Below are 20993 nucleotides of genomic sequence, written 5' to 3' on the forward strand. Positions count from 1 at the left end.
TCCGTAATTAATCATTTTATGAATTTGGCAACTATCATTCTTAGATCGATATGGTGTTTGATTAAGCACATTATCGGTAACCATGGCTGTGTTTTAAACCTAATTTTAAAAATATATAGTAAACTGTACAAAACACTCAAGCTCCTAATTAACATACATTCTACATGTTTGAGGTAACACTAGTTTGAAAGATGTGAGTAATGTCCTGGGCAGAAATATGTGAAGTAATGACACTAATTATGTTCACCTGATCGGAAAAAATAGCTCTACTTCGAGATAAACGGGGTTAAAGTAGGGTGCGGCTCTTCAATTTACATCGATATAAGCGGGGTATTCTAGATTTCCGTATTCGAGTTTTAAAACATTTACTTGGAGAAAACGGTCGGGACCGGCAACTGACTTTGACTTATTAAGAGTATTCATGTATCCCTTGTTCATGATACCAATATTAAACTGTATATGCATTATCTTAACAATATAATAACCATGTGTTTTTGATGCTCTGTGGTATTTGGCACTCATTGATATTTGCTTGTCAGCAACAAGTATGGAACATTTCAAGCATTATCATCATTTGGATAAATTGTGGCAACAACAGCATCATGATAACTAAAGTACGTGGACATTTTGTTAACGCCCACTTGCAAAGATCCAGAAACATACACGTGGTCAAGAATTGTTGCCCCTTCTGTTGTATTGAAAGAAACAAGCTGTCTAAATCCCTGATTTTTCATGAACGATTGAATTGGTCCTGTTAAGTGTGCATCCTCATTGAAGTCCCCAATGCAAACAATGTTCCAGTTGTCTTTCCTATAATGTTCAAGTAACATTTGAAGGCGCTGTAGAAACCTGCATGCAGTGGTTGTGCCGGGGCGGTATAAGGTAAGAATTACTGTTTGAATGCTTTGTAAATTGACAGCAATACCTTCGATATTGTTCACAGGAAGAAGGGTAACTTTTTTATCATTTTCATTACCTTTAATGTACACAGCAACTCCACCACCCTTTGCAACACGTTTGGTATGCAAATCTATAGACTGATCATCATATACATTTCCTCTCGCTTGAGAGTGGAAAGAAAATCCATCCAAAGAAAAGTTGATGAGATTTTCATTTGGTCTCAACCAGGTCTCAGTCAAACTAATTATATCTGCTTCTGTAAAACGCAAATCGTGCTGCAGATCTGAAAAGTGTGCTTTAAGACTCTGAATGTTGTGAAGTATAACTTTGGTACACAGAGATGACCTATCAAATCTATTTGGAAACTTTAATTTATTCATACCAAAGAGGGCACTTTTTACTTCAGCATCGGCGTATACCTTTTTATGTAATGTACTGACATCGTTGGTTTCGATGAACAATCCGTCTTTGCATTTCACTCTTGTTAAGGCAACATATCCTTGACCTGCAGAAAATGTTCGGTCTAAATTGACAACGACTTTGTCAACCGTCATTCCTTGAACCTTGTGAGCTGTACATGCCCATGATAGTCGTAGAGGAAACTGATGTCTGATAAATGATCGTGATTTCTTTTCAATAACTTCCTCTTGCACCCTCTCGATTAAAACAACATTTCCTTCTGGGGTTTTTCTCCCAGTTCTTTGTCCAACATTCATATTATCGAATAACACACCAACTGCAAGAACATGATCAACATTTCCATCTTTCAATAAAAAATGCAAAATTTTCCCCATGACACCGTTTACAAGTCCGTCCTCTACATTACAATTTCGAGTCAGCATTACCCGTGCATTCACCGCAACCAAAAGGGAGCTGGTCAAACCTTCTGTTTTTGATCTAGATATAGGCTTTTTTCTCAGAGTTAGTTTCCCTGTTGCTGTGTCTTTCTCGAAATCCTGAGCATTAATCTCAACAAAATTATCGCAACTGTTACGTAGCATTTTAAGATTGTAATTGTTTACTTCATCGTTTGTAGCATATACATGTAACACATCATCTGGTCCCTCCCTAACACACTCATGAAGCATAGACAAGGTTTCATTAGTAAGTGGTTCCTGCAATTCTCGTGTACGAAGAGAATTTAGAACTTCTGCAAATGGTATATCCTGTTTTTGTCTCATGATTTCTGATAACTCGACAACTTTGAACAATTCTTGCCAATGATCAACTGGATATGAAATATTGTCTTTGTAGAGTCTTTCATCTTTACGTTGTTTCACAGGAGGTAGTTGGTAAAAGTCACCTACCGCAATGACACTTACTCCTCCAAACGGCTCTTTGCTCTTTTTTATTTGTACAAGCCTTTCATGAATATAATACAGCAGTCTCTTGTAAACCATTGACACTTCATCAATTACCAGTACATTAAGATCTTGAAGATGTATCCTTAATTCACTGAGAGTCTGTTCTTTCAATGGTTCATATGGTAGACGCATAAACTTTGGCATTGAAAACAGGTGATGAATAGTATTTCCACCAATGTTGAATGCAGCTGTTCCCGTGAAAGCAGTCAGCAGTACTGCTAAACTATCTGGCGTCGACATGTTCTTTGCAAGCAAACGTGAAGCTTCATAATGAATAGCCTTGATAACGTGACTTTTTCCGGTACCTGCACCACCTGTTATAAATATGTGAAAGGGGTCTGGGTTTTGTCCTGATGATTTCTCTAGACACCAGTCTCTTACATAATAAAATATATTTCTCTGTGTCTCATTAAGGTTTTGAATAATATGCATGGCTTCTTCTCTGGATTGGTTATTTTGTTGCACTTTGAACATGACATCAGCTGAATTTGCCTCGGTTTCCATATCTGGTATTTCATCGACATGATCATCCAACACATTTAGAGTACTTCTTTCCTCCATACATTCCTTTCGCATTAGTTCAGTTTCTGGACATAAACTTGCCCATGCATCCTGCGGTTCCCCAATAGTCTCAAACGTTTCTTGTGCATTCGATATCATTTCTTCATTTTCCGCAAATTTTGCATGATTTCTATCGACCAATAATTTGACTGCCTGTAAGTTCTGATCATTTTTAGTTTTAACATGACCATTCTCATAAAATGTCTGATATAGATCAAAAGCTGGTGGTTTTAATTGAGTTGCTCTCTCGTGAGGCAGGAAGAGCTGTAGGAGACACTGATAATATTTTTCAGACATTTTGTCAACCCTAAACCTTGGGTATCTGATAACAGCTGGTTTTGTTCTTGTTCTCTTTTGTATAAATCCCTTTGAATTCTGCAATTCGAATACATTTTCATTTGGAGTCTTCGGAACCTGCGATTTTGCAAGAACGCGGTATTCTGAACAGAATTCAGCCAAACACATGTCATGAAACATTGTTTTGTTCGGTCGATGTTCGTACCTTTCAACAATGTTTGTCATCCATATATCCTCCTCCTCCTCATTTTCCTCCTGATTTGTCTCTTCTTTCTTCTTATGTGTCTTTTGTTTTATCTGAGAAAGCGGTTTGCTTAAACGGGTTGGGTTTTCTCCCACTGGTACAAAAACTACCTTCCTTGAACACTCTTTCATTTTCAAATTACAGACACGATACACAGCCTCTTGTGCACTCACTTCCCGGTGTTTCAAGTACGCAGAGCCAATTTTCTTCAATGTTTGGCGTGCTTCACAGTTCCCTTCCTCAGCTTCAATCTTTGTTTGTTTAAGCAACATCCCCATTTCTCTTTCGGACTTTGAAATATAAGAAATGATATAAACTATGCAGCTAAATGGATCCAAAACAAATTGAATATCCATGTTTGCATCCCAGCACCTTAAAAGACACGAGTTGTACTGATTGGTCCAAAGCTCACATGGTTCTCTTTTTAGAACAATTGCCTTCTTTTTCGTAATCATGTTATATGCTGTTTCGTATTGTTCTTGCGTCAATCCCAATGCATTGAAAATATCCTCTACTGTCCTTGAAGAATTGTTGTCGAGTTGCATTTGATCCCAAACACGCATAAGCATATCTTTAGCAACGGTTTTCTGTGCCTCGCTTTTTGTTTCTGCTTCAATATTTTTATCAATTTCATCAGTTTCAGGTGAAGTGATGAATGTGCGCACGGAAGGCGGTCTAGGAAAATTAAACCTGCATTCTGAGCCTTTCTTTCTGCATGACTTTGAGTGTTTTTTACTGTGTTGTTGAACGGCTAGCACAATGTTTCTTAACTCAGCGTCTTCTTCCTCTGAAGGAACTGCGCAGGTTACATATTTATCAATGAAATTACAAACTGCCTTTTCGCCATCTTGATCAATTTTAGGAGAGTTTTCAACCCAATATAAGCAATGCATGTGAGGTGATCCTCTTTGTTGAAACTCAACTCTCTGAAAAAAGTCTACAACTTTTCCAATCGGTTCCGATGGTGATAAAATGACATCTCTCTGAAACATGTGGAACCTGTGCTCAAACATCCTCGCAACAGTAACTGGATTACTTCTCAGTACTTCATTTTTTTCAGACCAATCCAACAAATCTGGATCTCTGTGGTCATTCTGTTGTCGTAAAATTGTTCTAATAGCATCATCCCATCTATGTTCTGCAGCAGAGAAAGAACAAAACCACGTAGGTATTCCCAACTGCCGAAGCATTGCGAAGAGATCTTTTTGGGCTGCTGACCAATATGCTGGTGTTCCACGAATAGGTTGCATAAACCGTAATGCCTCGTCATTTCTTAATAGCTTTGAAAGGGCGTCAGGGTCTTGTAACATGTCTGGTGTAACTAATTTCTCACTACCAATCTTTGTGACAGATTTTCGAATTGAGATTTGAGTTTTTTCAATAACTTGATTCAGTTCTGATAAATACTGGCTGAAGAAAATGTAACTTGTATCTTTAGCAAATCGGTTATCTGCATTCATTAACCGGTTGTTGAAATATCTAGATAACGTTATCCTTTCCGACCTCTCGTCATTCCACGAAAACTTTCCGCTTGGGAAAAGATATGGGAAGGATTTAGCTTCGTTTCCTGGTTCTTGCAACATACGTACTGGATTCTTACCTTCACCAGGTGCAATATTGTATATGTCATCAAAATAATGATCCAAAACTTCCTGTGCAACATCTAATGGCTGTAAACAAGTATCAGTAGCTACCTGATTTTCTTCATCATCTAGTTGTATTTCCTCAGTGAGGTCTGCAACTTCATCATAATCATTTTCTTTCCAATTCTTGTCTATTGTTACATTTGTATACCATTTGTTATTCTGTTTCAAATAATCTAAGGCAGCAAAAACATGCTTTGGGTCTACAAACTGATATTCAAAATATCCTTTGTAATTCAATTTCCTTTTCAATTTAACACGCAACAACAAATTTTCATCTTCCTTAAGTGGTAGACTTGTTACCTTTTTCATGTCTGATGGCACACACACAACTGGTCCATGAACATTCCTTTGACCACCATGAGGAAGCCCCATTACCTTCATAAAAGGTATCTGCAATGCAATTAGGTGTCTTTCGAGGCAATTCAAATCAGAGAGTTCCTTCGGAATATCTTCTAAAAACAAATTGTTCACTGTCGCCTCTGCTGGAATTTTCCCATTAAGAATCTTCCTATGACAGGTAAAGCAAATCCACAATGATGATTTTGTACAATTTGGAAGGCAAACCTCTGAACACTGATGGAAATACTTTTCCTGAATGCTGACCTCGGCTGCTAATGCTGCTTCTGTGTTCTTCTCATAAGTATTTGGATTGCATCTTTGGACTTGATTTTGAAATAAGAGTCGATTGCAAGAACAACGTATGTAATCAATGCCTTCCTTTACTTTACACTTAAATAAGTTTGCTACTTCCTCTTCGTTCTCTAGTTTTTGACTTTTTGCTCTTCTTTGCTGTATTACTGCATCTTTTTTCTTTAGTCTGACAGAAGTACTTGATGCATACATTTCCTTACTATAGACTTTCGCTTTTGACCTGAAGGCTTCATCTGTTTCATACTTCACAGACCTTTTCCTTAGATTTCTTTTCCTGTATGATTCATCGGTATTATATCTCCAAGTACTTGCAGAATTCACACGCTTTCTGTAAGCTTCATCACTTTTGTAGATCTGCTTACTCCTATTCTTAACATTTTCTCTGTGTTTATCATCTGATTGGTATTTGGTTATACTTCTCTTCTTCATCTCCTCTTTGTGTAAAGGATCTGTCCTATATTTCTCTTTACTTCTCATTTTTACATCTTCTCTATGCGAGGTGTTTCTCCTGTATTTCTCTGTGCTCTTTGCTTTAAGGTCATCTCTATGGGCATCATTATACTTGTACTTTTTTTTGCTTATCTTTTTGCTTATCTCTCTCTTAACATATCTATCTTTGTCATACAACTTCTTGCTTCTTTCTCTGACTTTGTTATCAGACCTATACTTTTCTCTGTATTTTTCCTTCACAGATGATTGGTAACTCTTGTGTTCTCTATACTTGAGGGCTGCTGCAGCTAATTTCTTGCTTCGAAATTCTGTGTTGTGATTATATTTTTCTCTCTTTATGTCTTTTTGCTTTTCATAAGAGGTCAATCTTGATGAAGATCTTTTAATATTCCTCTTTTGTATAACATGTTCTCCTATTTTTCCATGCACAAGTCCTGTTTCATTACTATCCGAGTTGACATGCATAGAAACCACGACATTGTAATGGTTTTGATGTAAATGATGTAAATAAATTGCTCCACGTCTCTTGTTCAGACACTTGGTAACCATGTCCCCCGAAAACTTCACCCATCTACCTCCAGAATACGTAAAGATATCAACTCTTAAGAAGTGTGCCATTGCCAAAATCTCTACCTCAGTTGCCCATGTTCCTTCTTGTGTCATAGAAGAAGCAGAAAGATGATTCTCAATAGACTCCTCTCCATTACGTAAAAATGTTTTAAATAACTCTTGATTTGCCATCATGTGTGCGCAAAGAGCACTCCGAATGGTACTATGGAAATCATCTGAGTTTGACACACTGAAAGATACTGCTCTAAAGAAGCAATTCCCATCTCCAATAATTTTTTTTTCTGTTTCGGGTGAAGTTAATTCTTTTTCTATATCTTGAGCGATATTCACATTTTCAATGCGTATTAAAGGAACATTCAGGTCTTTACACAGATTCCTTTTGACATCTTCATTTAGAGGCAAAAACGTAAAGCGTTCGATTTCATGGGATAAAATTATGAAATCATCATTCTGAAACTCTTCATTGTTCCCTTCTGATTTTTTTTCTCCACCAACAGTCAAACCAAACGATTCAAATTCTCTCTGTGTGTTCGTCAAATCAGTAGTTTTGCAATACACCCCAGTTAAATTACAAAGCACGTTCTGTGAGTATCCCATTGAAAAAGCTAAGGAATGAAGATGCATATAGACCTGCCCCAGATCAGCTAAAAGAATTCTTGTGCTTTTCCCATTTTCATTTACCATTCCATCAATTGATCTTGAGTGGGAATCAAACAGAAAAAAACCATGTTCAAATTTGCCAATTACAAAAGAGTTTCCTCCATAACAAACAAAACAACCATCCGTCTCTCCAAGAGATATTTCTAATGCTTCATTCAGTGGCAAGGCATGAAAATCTGCATAATTCACTTCCTTACTAGGCAAAATCACACTGATCAGAGGCTCATCTGCTTTGAAAACATATGTCATACCGAAACATTCAAAGAGTTGTGGTAGTTCCTCTACCAACAAGTATCTATTACTTATTGATGAACTTCTTTGCACAAAAGTGTACAGTTCATTGCCTGTTATAAGTATTTTGTCCAAGTCTTCTGATGTCCAATACATTACGTTTTTCATTTTGTGATAAGAAATACTTGCCAGACAATTTGCAACACACTGAGTACCTGCATTTTCTCCAAACATGACGTCTCCCTGATGGAATGAACCTTGAATAACTTTATTGGAAACAAAACGAAAGTGTTCATTACTTGGAAATTTAGAGGACACTTTCAATTTTTTCCCACAAGCAAATTCATCGTCATTGGGCTTTCCTTCCAAGTAACTCCTTTGTGGTGAAATAAAATTCCTTTGCCTCTTTATCCCTCTTCCATCATTTTTATTTCTTTTGAGACAATTCTCGTTTTCTGTTTTATCATTTATATCCTTCATTGTACTCGTCTGTTGATTCTGATACAGATTAACATATATGGCATTCACTTGTTTCCCATTCATATTCTCTTCATTCTCATACAGATTCTTTGATCTCTGATCATGGCTATCATACATATTCTCTGAAACGTTTATGCATTGGTTCTCTATCATATTATTTGTTATCTCAATGTCCTGATCAGTATACATATTCTTTGCTATCTCATTGTGTTTGTTATTATATATTTCCTCTGAAATATCATTGTTCTGGTTCTCATATATAGTTTCTAGTATCTTGTGTTCGTTCAGAATACGTTTTGTTTTTCGTTCAGTATCCTTTTTGTTTGTCGTTAAAGTTTCCTCATCTTTTAGTATACTGCTGGTCTCCTCCTCCCTGGAGGTATCCAGCTGCGCCTGACCTGCTGAATCGGACACGTGCACGGTGTCCGGTCCAGGTGCCCTCGGTGGAGCACAAACCCACGCTGGGGAGTCAGGGGACGGTGCCTTGTCCTGTTCACGGACAAACAGACGACTTCCCCGAGGAGATGGCAACCTCGGGGCAGGTGAGTGCATTCTCTCGCGAAGAGAGGCCTGCACTCTGGCCAGGGGTTTTTTACTTTGAGGAAACCCCATTGGAACCTGCCCGAGAAAATTACTCGGGGGAGCTGAGATTGCTCCATCCACTGGTCCAACAGGAACACTGGACTCTAAAACCAGCTCATTGGGAGGAGTGTCTGGGCCCTGAGACTGCTGTCTCTTCTGCCTCATTCTCATTTTTTGTTTCTCCCTCTGCTTCCTGCCTTCAAGTGTTTTACGTCTTGGCATCTACAAAATGACAAAAAAAAAAAACCTTTGTGATTAAATGCAAGGTTCTTTATTCTGAAGCAGCATATGTTCCCCAATGCCATTTACAGGCTAAAAGTGATTTAAAGACTTAGCGTTATTTTTTCTCAATGTACTCTTACCAAATTAAATCAAAATAAAAGAAAACATATTGTAAAGTAAGACCATGAGAATTCTTTCATACATATACATTAGAACATTTTCTTTTTTTTTCTAAAATTCTTTTCAATTTAAAACAATGGCGTTTTAAAATGAACAAACTTCAATCCCTTCTAATTCCAAATGCATGTCCATCAATAAATCACAAGTTTTTTTTAATATACAAGTTCAAAAGAAATCAAAGCACAAGGCTGGGCTTGTCCCCCCCCCCCCCCCCCCCCCCAAAAAAAAAAAAAAACCAACAACAACAAAACAAAACACAAAAAAAAACAACAAAAGTTTATTTCAATATTAAAGCCCTAAAATTCAAAGATTGTTTAATTCTCATTGAAATAGATATATAGTATCTTAAACGTGTGTATAAACTTAAGTTCTTAATTATACACTATTATCATCTTTTCAGCAAGAAGCCCTTTGGCCATATTGTTCACCTGAGTACAATAGCTGTACCTCTAATCAAAGCAGCGAACTCTAATCAAAGCAGCGAACTCTAATCAAAGCAGCTTTATAAAGTCAATACAAATATTTCAATCAGTGTTGTTTCATTAGTTGTTGTGTCAAAAAGAATTATGATGCTTTCATACATAATAATATTCCAACTTGTAGCATTTCAGTTCTTAATCTTTTTAATAGGGATGTCAACAAGTTTTCAAGAACTTGATAATTACTCTGTCATGACAATCGTTGACTTAAATTTTCTTAGTTAATTACTTGTTTTAAAATTTTATTAGTTGATAACTTGTTATAATGTGGGGAAAAATCAAAACAGATAATTTTTTTTTCCTAACAATTTTTTTTCAATTTTCGCAGCATTTTTTATTCTTTACAGTCTGTTCTATTGGTCCCTGGTGTATTTTTTAAAAGTGAAATAAGACATCATCACAAACTGGCTGACTTCTGATTGAAACGACATTTTGTTTTATTTAAAGGATTTTATCGACAGCAACATGTAACTTACTCCATAGCAGAGTGGATAAAGTGTCAGACTTGTAATGCGTACATCCCGAGTTTGAATCCTGCAGTGGCTTTTGTTGTTACTTACTGAATTGAAATTTTTAGATATTCATTTTTTATTCCCAAACTGCAAAGTTTTCCCTTATTTGACATGATTAGTTTAATTATCATTATATCTTTCATAATCAAACAATTCACTGTTAATTTCAATGACTTTTTCCAGGTGTGTTATTCCATCTTAAGCAGCTAATATATAAATATTCAAGATCATTTGATTGTGTAGATCAAATTATTGTTTTTTTGGAATAAAACTTTTTAGGCATGCATGTAATTAAAAAGACCAATTTGATTTATATTACTGATCAACATCAATTCAGTTAATTATTGATCAATTAGGTGTAAGCATTACAATATTCTAGCATTGGAGTTGTTGGCAAAATGTCAAGTTTCCATATTATTTATTATACCAAAGTTTGAAACTTTGGCGTCCCATAATTTTATGGAATCAGTTTGATAAATTAAGTATCAACACTATAGCAGATAATTTTCACATATTTCCTTTGTAAAGATTTCCCCTCAATATAATATTGCCTGAAATTGTGTAGCTATAAAGAAGCAACTTGATTAAAATTTTCCTTCCCTTAAGTCCACAAATAAAATAATTCAAGTGAGTCAAACTAAAATGAATGCAATAAATATGGATGCACTTGATTTTTCAAAATGGTGTACACAGTGTATACTTTTGTAAATCAAGGGCAGTGGTGTAGTATTTTGGTGTACGCCTAGTGTACAATTTTCTACACCGAGTCAGGTGCATGTGTTGTTGGGTGTAGCACAAAACCAATATGGTGGACAATTATAAATGTTATGATTGGAAACTTAACATATGATTTTAAGTAATATAAAAGAAGTCACTTATAAGTTGTCTTTTGTTTGGTTTTAATCCATTAAATTGCAATGTCAAATGGGTTTATTTTATACTGTATTATTTCTGTAAAAACCTCCGATTGTCGCTGAACATCAGATTTTCTGTTAAAAATTGCAAATCGTTTATCATATTTATTCTTATTTTACCTACACCCTGTACACATCACATTTAAGTGTTCTTCATATACAATACAAAATGTTGACACCCATGCACATGGCCCAGTTAAGCTATTTAAATCAAGTGTGCATTATATGTGCATGTGCATTGCTATATATACTTTCACTTTCGGGTTCCATTGTTTGTTCATACATTTGAAAATCTTGTTCCCGACTTTAATTTAACTTCATAATTCAGAAATATGTTTGTAATTTATTAATATATTCATTTAAATTGCATGATATAGTGACTTAACAAGTATAAGTCTTGAAAGAGTGAGGTACCTTAAAGACAAACAGTATTCACTTGAATTTGAATTCAGAAAACCACGACGGCGTGGATGCACGAGTAGGCATCTGAACGATGCACAGTTTTACTGGAGTTATCTATGATAAACCACAATCAATTTCACACCACAAGGACTCACTGTAAATTGGCAAACCGCATTGACCTTAGGTGCGTAGTGTATCTAAGGATGCTTCAACACAAAGTTCAATTAAGCTTTTCTAGCCAAATGGTTTTTGAACCATGACTCTGATTCAGCATCCATGCTTGTGGAGTGCATCAGAACACAAGTTGCATCATCTATTCAAATTCATTAAAAATTGAATCAATAATAACTAACAGATTGTAGCATTGTAGTTCTTGAGAATAAGATTTTTAAACATTTTCCCTATACAGTACTGACCAGACTCAGCCACCTATCAGATAGTAGACCTCTTTCAGGGTCTGCTCAAGGTTTACTCCATGTTTACACGAGCAGACCCAGAGTAAACCCAAAGTAAACACAGAGCAGGGATGGGGTAATGGTAATTTGTACAATAATTGAGTGTAATTGATTACAAATTTTGAAGTAATTGAATTTAATGTGTAATTGATCTATTTTTCAATTACATGTAATGGTAATTTAATTAATTACTTAAAAAAAGGCTTGTAATTCAAATTACTTTTCAATTACACTCTGATGATTGTGTATATAAATAAGAAAGCTGTCCACTATCCTTTGTTCCCCATACTTCCAATAGTACAAAAGTATAAAACAATACAAACAGAAGATCAAATTAGGAAGAGTACTTAAATGCATTTGACTTAATATACTTGTACTTTTTCTTATATAAACTTTTTAACATATCATGAGGTTCCTAAATTTATGCCAAATATCAATATTTCTAATATAATTTATCTTTGGGAGTTTCTTTGGGACCAAATAATTTTGATGTTATGCTCAATCTCTTTTACCTTAATTTTTTTTTATTTTATTGGAATAATTAATTTTTCCAAGTACATGTATTAAGTTTGAATAAAAAAAAAATCTGTTTATTTTACAAATAAAATTAATGTTATTTGAATTGTATAAACTTTTAAATCATGCTTTTTAAATGCCACTTTGCCTATATAGAGCTATGGCTTCAGAAGAGTTTTTAAAGTTTTTGTTGCCAAATCTTAGGTTCCCTTAATGACCAATAGGTGTGAAATGCGTTTTGATAACAATTACATGTACCTAAGATTTATCTAGCCTGTATTTCCAAATTATAAAAAAAATTAGGGGAGATAAATGTTTACTTTTTGTATCCCAGAAAAGACTTTTAAACATAATAGGTGTAGGTTTGATATTTTTAATACTCACTGGAACATTTGGAATCCAATTTTTACTTGACATTTTACTTGACATTCTCTCTCTCTCTCTCTCTCTCTCTCTCTCTCTTCCCAAAATCTCTAAAATAAAATAAACACTTCCGAATTTTTATATTTGAAACATCATAATTATGCATTGTATGTCTGCAGTATATGTGAAATAAAAAGAAATCGGTGTGAATAAGGGACATGGATACTGAACAATAAATAATCATTAAATGAAACTGTAAACGTGTAGGTGTTGTAGCTAAATCATTAGTAAATTTTGATGACAAAATTTGTACAGGTCAATAATATCTGCTTAAATTCAATAAATGTATTTTTCTCAAATGTAATGTGTAATTTAACTAATTACATTTGCAAAGTAATTGTAATTTAATTAATCATATTTGAAAATCCTTGTAATGGTAATGGTAGTTTAATTGAAGGTTTTAAGCAAGTAATTGTAATTTTATTAATTACTTTCCAATGTAATTGACCCCATCTCTGACACAGAGTAGACCCAGAGTGAACAGAAGTAGACTCCTGAAAGCAGATGCTACATATGTATTTGGAATATGCAAACGGTAAAGTGGCAAGATAAAAGACGGGTCTGCTTCACACTTCAGTGCATAAAGTGGACCACAAAAGCAAATCCCAAATAAACCCAAAGTAAACCCCGAGTAGACCCAAAGTAAACCCTGAGTGAATGCAAAGTTTTAATTTAAAGCAGACTTCAACTAAACCCCAAGTAAAACCTGACAGTAAACCCAAGGTTTAGTTGGGTCTGCTGTGGTGCTAGGTTGGGTCTGCCAGTCCTGTACTGTATATTTCTATGTAAATTTCAACCCCTTTTGGGGCCCCAGTATTGGTCCAGGGGTCCAGATTTTGATTACTTAGAATTTACACTATCTGAGGATGCTTGTATAGTAATCTCAAAGATTGTAGCATTGAAGTTCTAGAGAAGATGATTTTAAAACACTTTCCCTTTATATTTCTATGTTAAAGTGAACCCCTCTAGGGGTCTCGGTATTGGTCCCAGGGTCACAATTTTAACAATTTAGAATCTACACTATCTGAAAATGCTTGTATAGTAATATTATAAATTGTTGCATTGTAGTTCTTAATAAGAAAATTTTTAACCATTTTTCCTAATATATTTCTATGTTAAAATTTGAACCAATATTGGTCTTGGGGTTATGATTTTAACGATTTAGAATCTTCAATTATATACTTAAACTTTGTTGTAAATAATGGCATTTCTGGTGCAGTGGTTCTTGAGAAGATTTTTTAAGACACAAACCCTTTTTTCACTATTTCATTTTTATTACCCTTTAAAAAAGGATCACGCCCTATATTTTAACAATTTAGAATTCCATTTCCATAAGAATCCTTTGTACCAAGTTTGGTTCAATTCGATCCAGTGGTTCTAGAGAAGAAGTCAAAAATGTTAAAAGTTTACAGACATAGATGGAGAGACAGACAGATAGACGACAGTCAACAGGTGATCAGAAAAGCTCATTTTGAACATTCTGTTGAAGTGAACTATAAATTTTATTAAATCAATACATTTTCACTATGTGGCCATATTAACCTTACACTAGGGTCTTACCCCCTAACCCAGGGGTGAATAATTTTACAATTTAGATAGATGACTTTGTGGACATCATATCCATGCATTTTAGTTTTTCTCAGAATGATATGTATGGGAGTAGAGAAGAAGATTTTCTAAAATTTAATACATTTTTACTATACGGCCATATTGGCCCCAACCTAGGGTCTGAACCACTGACCCAGGGGCCATGAATTTCACAACTTCGTAGAAGGTTTCAAGTATTATAACAATGCAATTATTTTGTTTCCCACATTGTGGGAGTAGAGAGGAATTTTTTTTAAAAATTTGACTTTTTTGTATAATTCCCCCCATAAGGCCCTGAGGGTGGTCAAAGCCATGAATTTTACAATTTAGACTCCAGTTACCATAGAGATGCTTCTATAAATGGTAACAATTGACCTTGTAGTTTAAAAAAGTTAAAAATGTTAAATTGTTAACGGACGACACATTACGCACGGTGATGCAGAAAGACCATTTGCAATAGGTCATCCGAGAGACCAGGTGACCTAAAAATGCCCATAATTTTTGAATGAATATTAATTATCTCCCCTTGAATGAGGGTGTGTTTCTTTATTTTAACAAACTTGAATCTCCTTCACCTAAAAATGGTTTGTGTAAGGAATTTGGTCATTAAAGATATAAACCAGATACACCTTCCCTGTAAGAAGCAAAAACTGACACAGTTTGGAGACTCTCGACCTTATTACCGCTATGAAAATATCAGTCGGACACAAAAAAGATAAGATGGATATGATTGCATATTTTCAAGAACTGTGAGAACCGGAGCAGATCAGAAAGCTTTGACTTGGGAAGAGATGATCATCAATCTATATGATGTGTTATAGACAGGCATACAGTGGTAACAACGTTATTGTTGACAAGCCAATCGTGTTAAATAGTTCGTGTAACGTTGGTGATCGTTCCTGTAATGTGTGGGATCGTGTGTGTATCAGGAAAATTGGTTTGCGTTATTTACCGTGCGTGATCTTGCGTTTTTTTCGTTTTGTTACTTTTTTACGGAATGCCAGGATTTATTCTTAAAACAACGACAAGTAATTTTTGTAAAACAATGTGAATTCTTAACTTTTTTTTTATAGAAGAACATTGACAGTTGTTAACAGTCATTCTCTCTTTCGTCGTTAAATACATTTAGTAAGTATTTCCATAGCTCATTCGATCCTTCGTTCGGTCGAGTTACTTTTGCATAATTTTATAATCAGCCTTTATCAAGCATCCATGTGTCTTGACACATAATTTTAAACATATTAGCAAGAGCGACTCGTTGAATGAAAGCGCTCAAGCTTACACATTCCCCGTTTTAAACTAAACAAATATTCTCAACATTTTTCTTTTAAATGCCCATTCCTATCTGACACATTGTATACACATTTGAAATAAGATTTATTTAGATGCTTTAAAATTTAGAATATATAGAAATAAATCAATTATATACTGTAAGTAAATTATGAAAATATTGGACGTGAAAAATCGAAATTCTATGAAACAAGGTAACAAATTTACCAGTATTCCGAATAATGAAATTGTACGCAAGGAAATTGGTTTACATAAACAGTCAACTTGTTTGGAAATCATTTAGTATAGTTTATGTATTATCTTCATTTCTTTTACACTTAATTTTCTTTTACTTATGACAGAAGTTAATATTTGTTATGGAGACAAAAAAATTAATTTGTGTGTGAATCCTATATATTTGTGTATGAATGTGTAAAATTGTTTACTCATAAAATATAAAACAGACTGAGTGCATGACTAAAGTACATGCCGCTTTTCAATAAAACGCAAACAAAAAACAATACAAATTAAAGCAATTTGTTTCCTTATTTCTAATCTTAAAAATTAATTTTGATTTTGCGTGTTTATTGGTGCAGAATCGTTCGGTTGCGTGTTTTATCGTTTTGGTTCGTTTATCGTAAAAATTCAGTAAGTTAGTGATCGTCCGGGTATCGTACGTGATCGTTCGTGTATCGTGCGTGATCGTTCGTGTATCAGAATCTTGCGTGTCTTTTGTCAACAATAAAGTTGCTGCCACTGTATACATGTAACAATTAGGAATCTTTATTTCAGAATTAAATCATAAATATTATTATAACAGTAACTTGATCCAAAGGGTTGGATCACGTTGAGTTGCCAAGTGCATATTATCAGATCAAACGAGACACAAAGCATCGAGTTTGATCTGATTATCCACACATAGCTGAGACGTGATTCGGCTATTTGGATAAGTTACTGTTACGATGATAAATATATGTCAATTTCAATGTTTTTATTACAAAAACTATCTATAAGACGTTTAATTATACAACAAAGCTATTTTAATATACAAACTCTTTTAAAATGCGCTAAAATAAAGACAATAATGAGTATTTAATGTGTACTACGTCACCAGTTTCAGAGAGTTGTAATACGGAATCAGAAACCCATTCCCATCACACACTTTGTATCAAGAAGGGAAAATTGATGGGTATATAATAAAAGTATTTACACTATGCTCCATAACTCCATTTTGACAAAAGCAGCTTCAATAACTAATTATCCCCACCTCCCCCTCTTTGATTTCATATCTAAGAACTATATATACAACAGAAATCAATTTTATTGGAAACCAAAATGCACATAATGCTGTTATTACTCAACTAAACTGTGTCTTGAGTTTTTGCTTCTACCACTTTTTGCTTAATATTTCGATAATCACAAATACCTTTTAGCTCAAACTGAGTTCATCCACTAATATGAAAAATGTCCAGATTATCTATTTTGAAATGACCCCTCTATCGCTTGAGGCTTTAATACTCAAACCAAAATAGAAAGTCCAGGGATTTTGCATTGCATAAGCTATGAAATAGCCCAGATAATAACGTTGAAAAACTGCGAGGTTTTCCGAGTGAGTTCCGAATGGCAAAAAGAAGTAAACATTTCCCATTACAAAAATCCGTAAGAAATTTGTTTTAATTTAGAACTGTAATGAGTGAAAAATCAAAATGTGTCAATGAAGATATCTTGGATATTTTCCTTTTTATCGTTTTCAACCGTATTTCTTTCACAGGTTTGTGTATTTTTATTAAAAATCATCAAAAAGTGATGGAAGCAATAATGTGAGACAAACTATACAGGTCCAGTACAATCTCTATATTTAGCTATATAGCTTGAAAAAGCTATATAGCTTTTTTTAGCTATTCAGAATAGCTTGAAAATGCAGTTATTCACCAAAATGTTAATTATAAGAAATAAACAAAAAATCGCAATTAACTATCTACTCATATTTACATTATTGACCATTAGTGAAGTAATTCTATTTAAAGATAGTTTTAAAGTTGCAGTTTTTAAACAATATCAAGCAAAAAAAAAACCATTTCCATTGTTTTAATAACTGTCCACCACAATTGCCCTAAAACTTTTAGAACTTAGAGTGTAAAATCTCCTAAGGAGACACAATTTGATGAGTAATCTTTACATGCATTGTTTACAGAACAGTTCAAAGTTAAAAACTATCACTGCACTAAAGTGCGATTTTTTATACATGCTGAAATAAATATGAATTTAAGAAAAATGTATGACAATATAGCTAAATAAAGCTACTCTGAATAGCTATATAAAGCTATATAGCTTATTCAAGCTATATAGCTAAATCAAGAGATTGTACTGGACCTGCTATAACTAACATGGCAAACAATTTAATTAGACTAGTTTTCCAGCATTTGATTAGACAATCAGCACCAGCTTCCTTTCAATCGGAGATGCATAATCTATATAGTTTATATGTCCCTTTTACAATCGAAACAATATCGTTTGAATTTATGAAAAAGTTATATTGAAAATAAACACAAACTGTACTCTACAGTTTCAACAATTTATTGCCATTATTTAAAGGTAGGTCATGGTACACTCGCTCGCAAAGCTCATAGGTATAACATTAAAACATCGACTTCGATGTGCACAACATACTTACAGTGATTTCTTGAGCTGGGAACACGTCCTAGAAGTTTGGTAATTCTTACAACAGCAAACGGTTATGAAAGTTTTGCAGTTTGCTCTGAAACTGCGTAGACTCGATCTTATGTAAACAAGCTGACGTCACACATCATTTTTAGTAACGCGTACTAAAAGTGTTTCGGATGACGCATATGAATTTCATCGCCTGTGTTTCAAATTAAAAGAATAATTTCCTTCGTAAAAAAAGACGACAAATTGAATAAATTTAGAAACACTGCATATCATAGATCGGTAAAGTTAAGAGAGGGTGTACATATGTTTACATGCTTTAAAAGCGGATTCACCGCCGACGACGTGCATCATAGTTCCTATGACAAATGTGGACGTTACTGCCTCACCCCCTCCGCAACCAGCTTTGGAACAAAAAAATAAATCGTTTGATATGTAACTTGGCACACGTACATCCAATTATCAGACAAATGTTACGAAAAAAATTACACATTAAAATCTTTTAAAAGAACAAACTTAAATGATGAAGAATAATTGTTTTCATATTAACTACCTTATAGAATTTTAAAATACAGGAGATTTTTTTTTTTTTTGCCTCTTGCATGAAAACTAACAAGGTGGCAACTTATAAGACAGTTTGATCAGGTAAGGTGTGAATGTCCATGCGCGGATCCAGAAAATTTTTCCAGGAAGGGGGGGGCGGTGTTCGCAGGATAATTGAGTTTGCCGGGTGGGTGGGGGGGGGGGGGTGGGTGTCCGAGGCATATTTGCGATAATTTTACTATATGTAAATTTATAAATTTTCATTTTTTAGGGGGGGGGGGGGGCTGCCCCTCCCAACCCCTCTTGATCCGCGCATGTTGTCGTCTACATATTATGCAAGTGTCGAAATCTTCCGTGTGAAATCATTAAAGTCTCTGCAGTGTGTGTTTATTCACCAATCAAAGGCCTTCGGGAAGAGGGGGGGGGGGGTATGCATTAAAACAATAAAACAACATGAATATAACAAATAATGGATGAAATATAAAGGTATTGTACTGTTAAGTAAGCATAGTAAGTTACAATGGAAGGAACATCTGATATTACACATACAAAGTTGTCATACGCATGCAAGGGTATACATTTATTTGAAGGTACAGAAATAAATTATAAATACACAATCCCTTGCTCAAAGCAATACGTTAATATTGATACAGACACGTTATATTAAGGCCCCTAATATGTATCTGTATTCCATACACAATTGTATGTAGACTATTTTATTATAATAATTATTCATTTGTGATATATTTTCAAGGTAGGACAGTAGGACTATAGACTAAGTACGTTTAAATGAATTCCAAATCAAATAATATATGTATCCACGTATGTGGAGAAACATTTAACAACCCTCAGTTTTAAGTCATGTATAATAATTGAAACATAAGCATATTGTCACTGAGATGGCGGCATTTCTTTGATGCCGGCAAAGCGACCCGGCGAGCTCTAATGCGGTCGTATTACAGGGGTGCTTCGACGGCATGACTTTGATGCCGGCTATGCTACGAGCGCCTGAATTTAGATACCTGCTGATAAAAAAAAGACTGTCACAAAGCAGGAAATTAACGGTATTTCTAACCGGGCTCTATATTTGTAGTGAAAAAACCCCCCCGATATTATTTAAATTTATGATAAAATTTAAACGGAAAACATTTTAAACCATCATTTTCAAGATAAAATCGTAAAACAAACCACAATTAAGAAAGAAAAAACGTTCGACACTCGGGAACTGAACCCGGGTCGCCTGGGCACAAGTCCACCACTTAAGCGACTGAGCTACGCGGACTCTCGCTTCAAAACTTTGAAGCCTAAAATCTCGAGAATGCGTGAATCGATTTTAAAACGGATTTCATATTCTGAGGTGATTTATGTGCCTCTATCGAATAGTAACAGAAAAAATTTTTCAAAACAAAAAAGTTAAAAAATGACTTTTTTTGTTTCCTTCCGGTGACGACCGGAAGTGACGGCGGACGTTCGGATATGCGTAGTACACTGCGGCTGGACACTTTCTACCATCCCTGAAAATTTGAAAGTTGTATCTTAAATACTTTTGGAGAAAACTCGTGAACAAGCAAAAACATAAAATCTTTAATATCTCGGGACCGGAAGTGACGACCAAAAAAATCCCACGTACTTTTCTTACAAATTTTGTCATAAACAAGATCTGAAAGTTTTATCAAAATCGGCTGAAGCGTTTTTGAGAAAACGTGGGAGAAAAAAAAAAAGAATAATAATAATAGAGGAAAAGAAACAAAGCAATAACAATAAGGTCTTCCGTTGGAAACGGAAGACCTTAACTAGACACGATCTCGTTGCGAGCAACGAGGAGGTCTTCCGTCCGATTTTTAGAATATGGAATGACCTTACGCTTGATCTTCGCCAACGGAATGATCCGGAAAATGAGGCGGGATCTATGAGTAATGGGTGAAAGATTATCTATCCCTTTGGTGTCCCTTATTTGAGGGATCAGCTCCTTTTCATTCAGTCTAGTCAAAAGGTATTTTTGTGTACCACTAATAAGTGTTTAGAAATTGGTTACCGTTATTGAGATATCTGGGAAAAATCGTTTTGATATCCGGTCCTAAAACTACTTTTAGGGTCCAGATAACAAACAATATATGGTTGTACATTGTTAAGCTCAATATTTTGAGCATCTTTTGTTCAATATTGCTTTCCAAAGTTTTCCTCCATT

General features: G+C 34.7%; 1 protein-coding gene across 1 annotated transcript; it reads right to left on the reverse strand.

Moving 5' to 3' along the window:
* Positions 1–1443: 1443 nt before the first annotated feature.
* Positions 1444–8858, reverse strand: LOC128173972 (uncharacterized). Its single transcript, XM_052839625.1, has 3 exons — positions 7790–8858; positions 1746–6421; positions 1444–1509 (listed from the first exon to the last, which is right to left on the reverse strand). Exons 1-3 carry the CDS (start codon positions 8856–8858, stop codon positions 1444–1446), a joined length of 5811 nt encoding a protein of 1936 aa, XP_052695585.1.
* Positions 8859–20993: the final 12135 nt, after the last annotated feature.

This window comes from Crassostrea angulata, chromosome 2 (genome assembly GCF_025612915.1).
Source record: "Crassostrea angulata isolate pt1a10 chromosome 2, ASM2561291v2, whole genome shotgun sequence".
In the NCBI taxonomy this organism is placed as follows: Eukaryota; Metazoa; Mollusca; class Bivalvia; order Ostreida; family Ostreidae; genus Magallana; species Magallana angulata.

Excerpts from the sequence above, each read along its gene's own strand:
- LOC128173972 (XM_052839625.1), bottom strand. The coding sequence starts at position 8,858 with ATGCCAAGACGTAAAACACTTGAAGGCAGGAAGCAGAGGGAGAAACAA. Across the intron at positions 6,422-7,789 it reads CATGTTTGGAGAAAATGCAG|AATTTCGAAGCAAGAAATTA; the intron begins GTACTCAGTGTG and ends ATCACAACACAG. Across the intron at positions 1,510-1,745 it reads TGGTTGCGGTGAATGCACGG|ACATCAGTTTCCTCTACGAC; the intron begins GTAATGCTGACT and ends ATCATTTATCAG.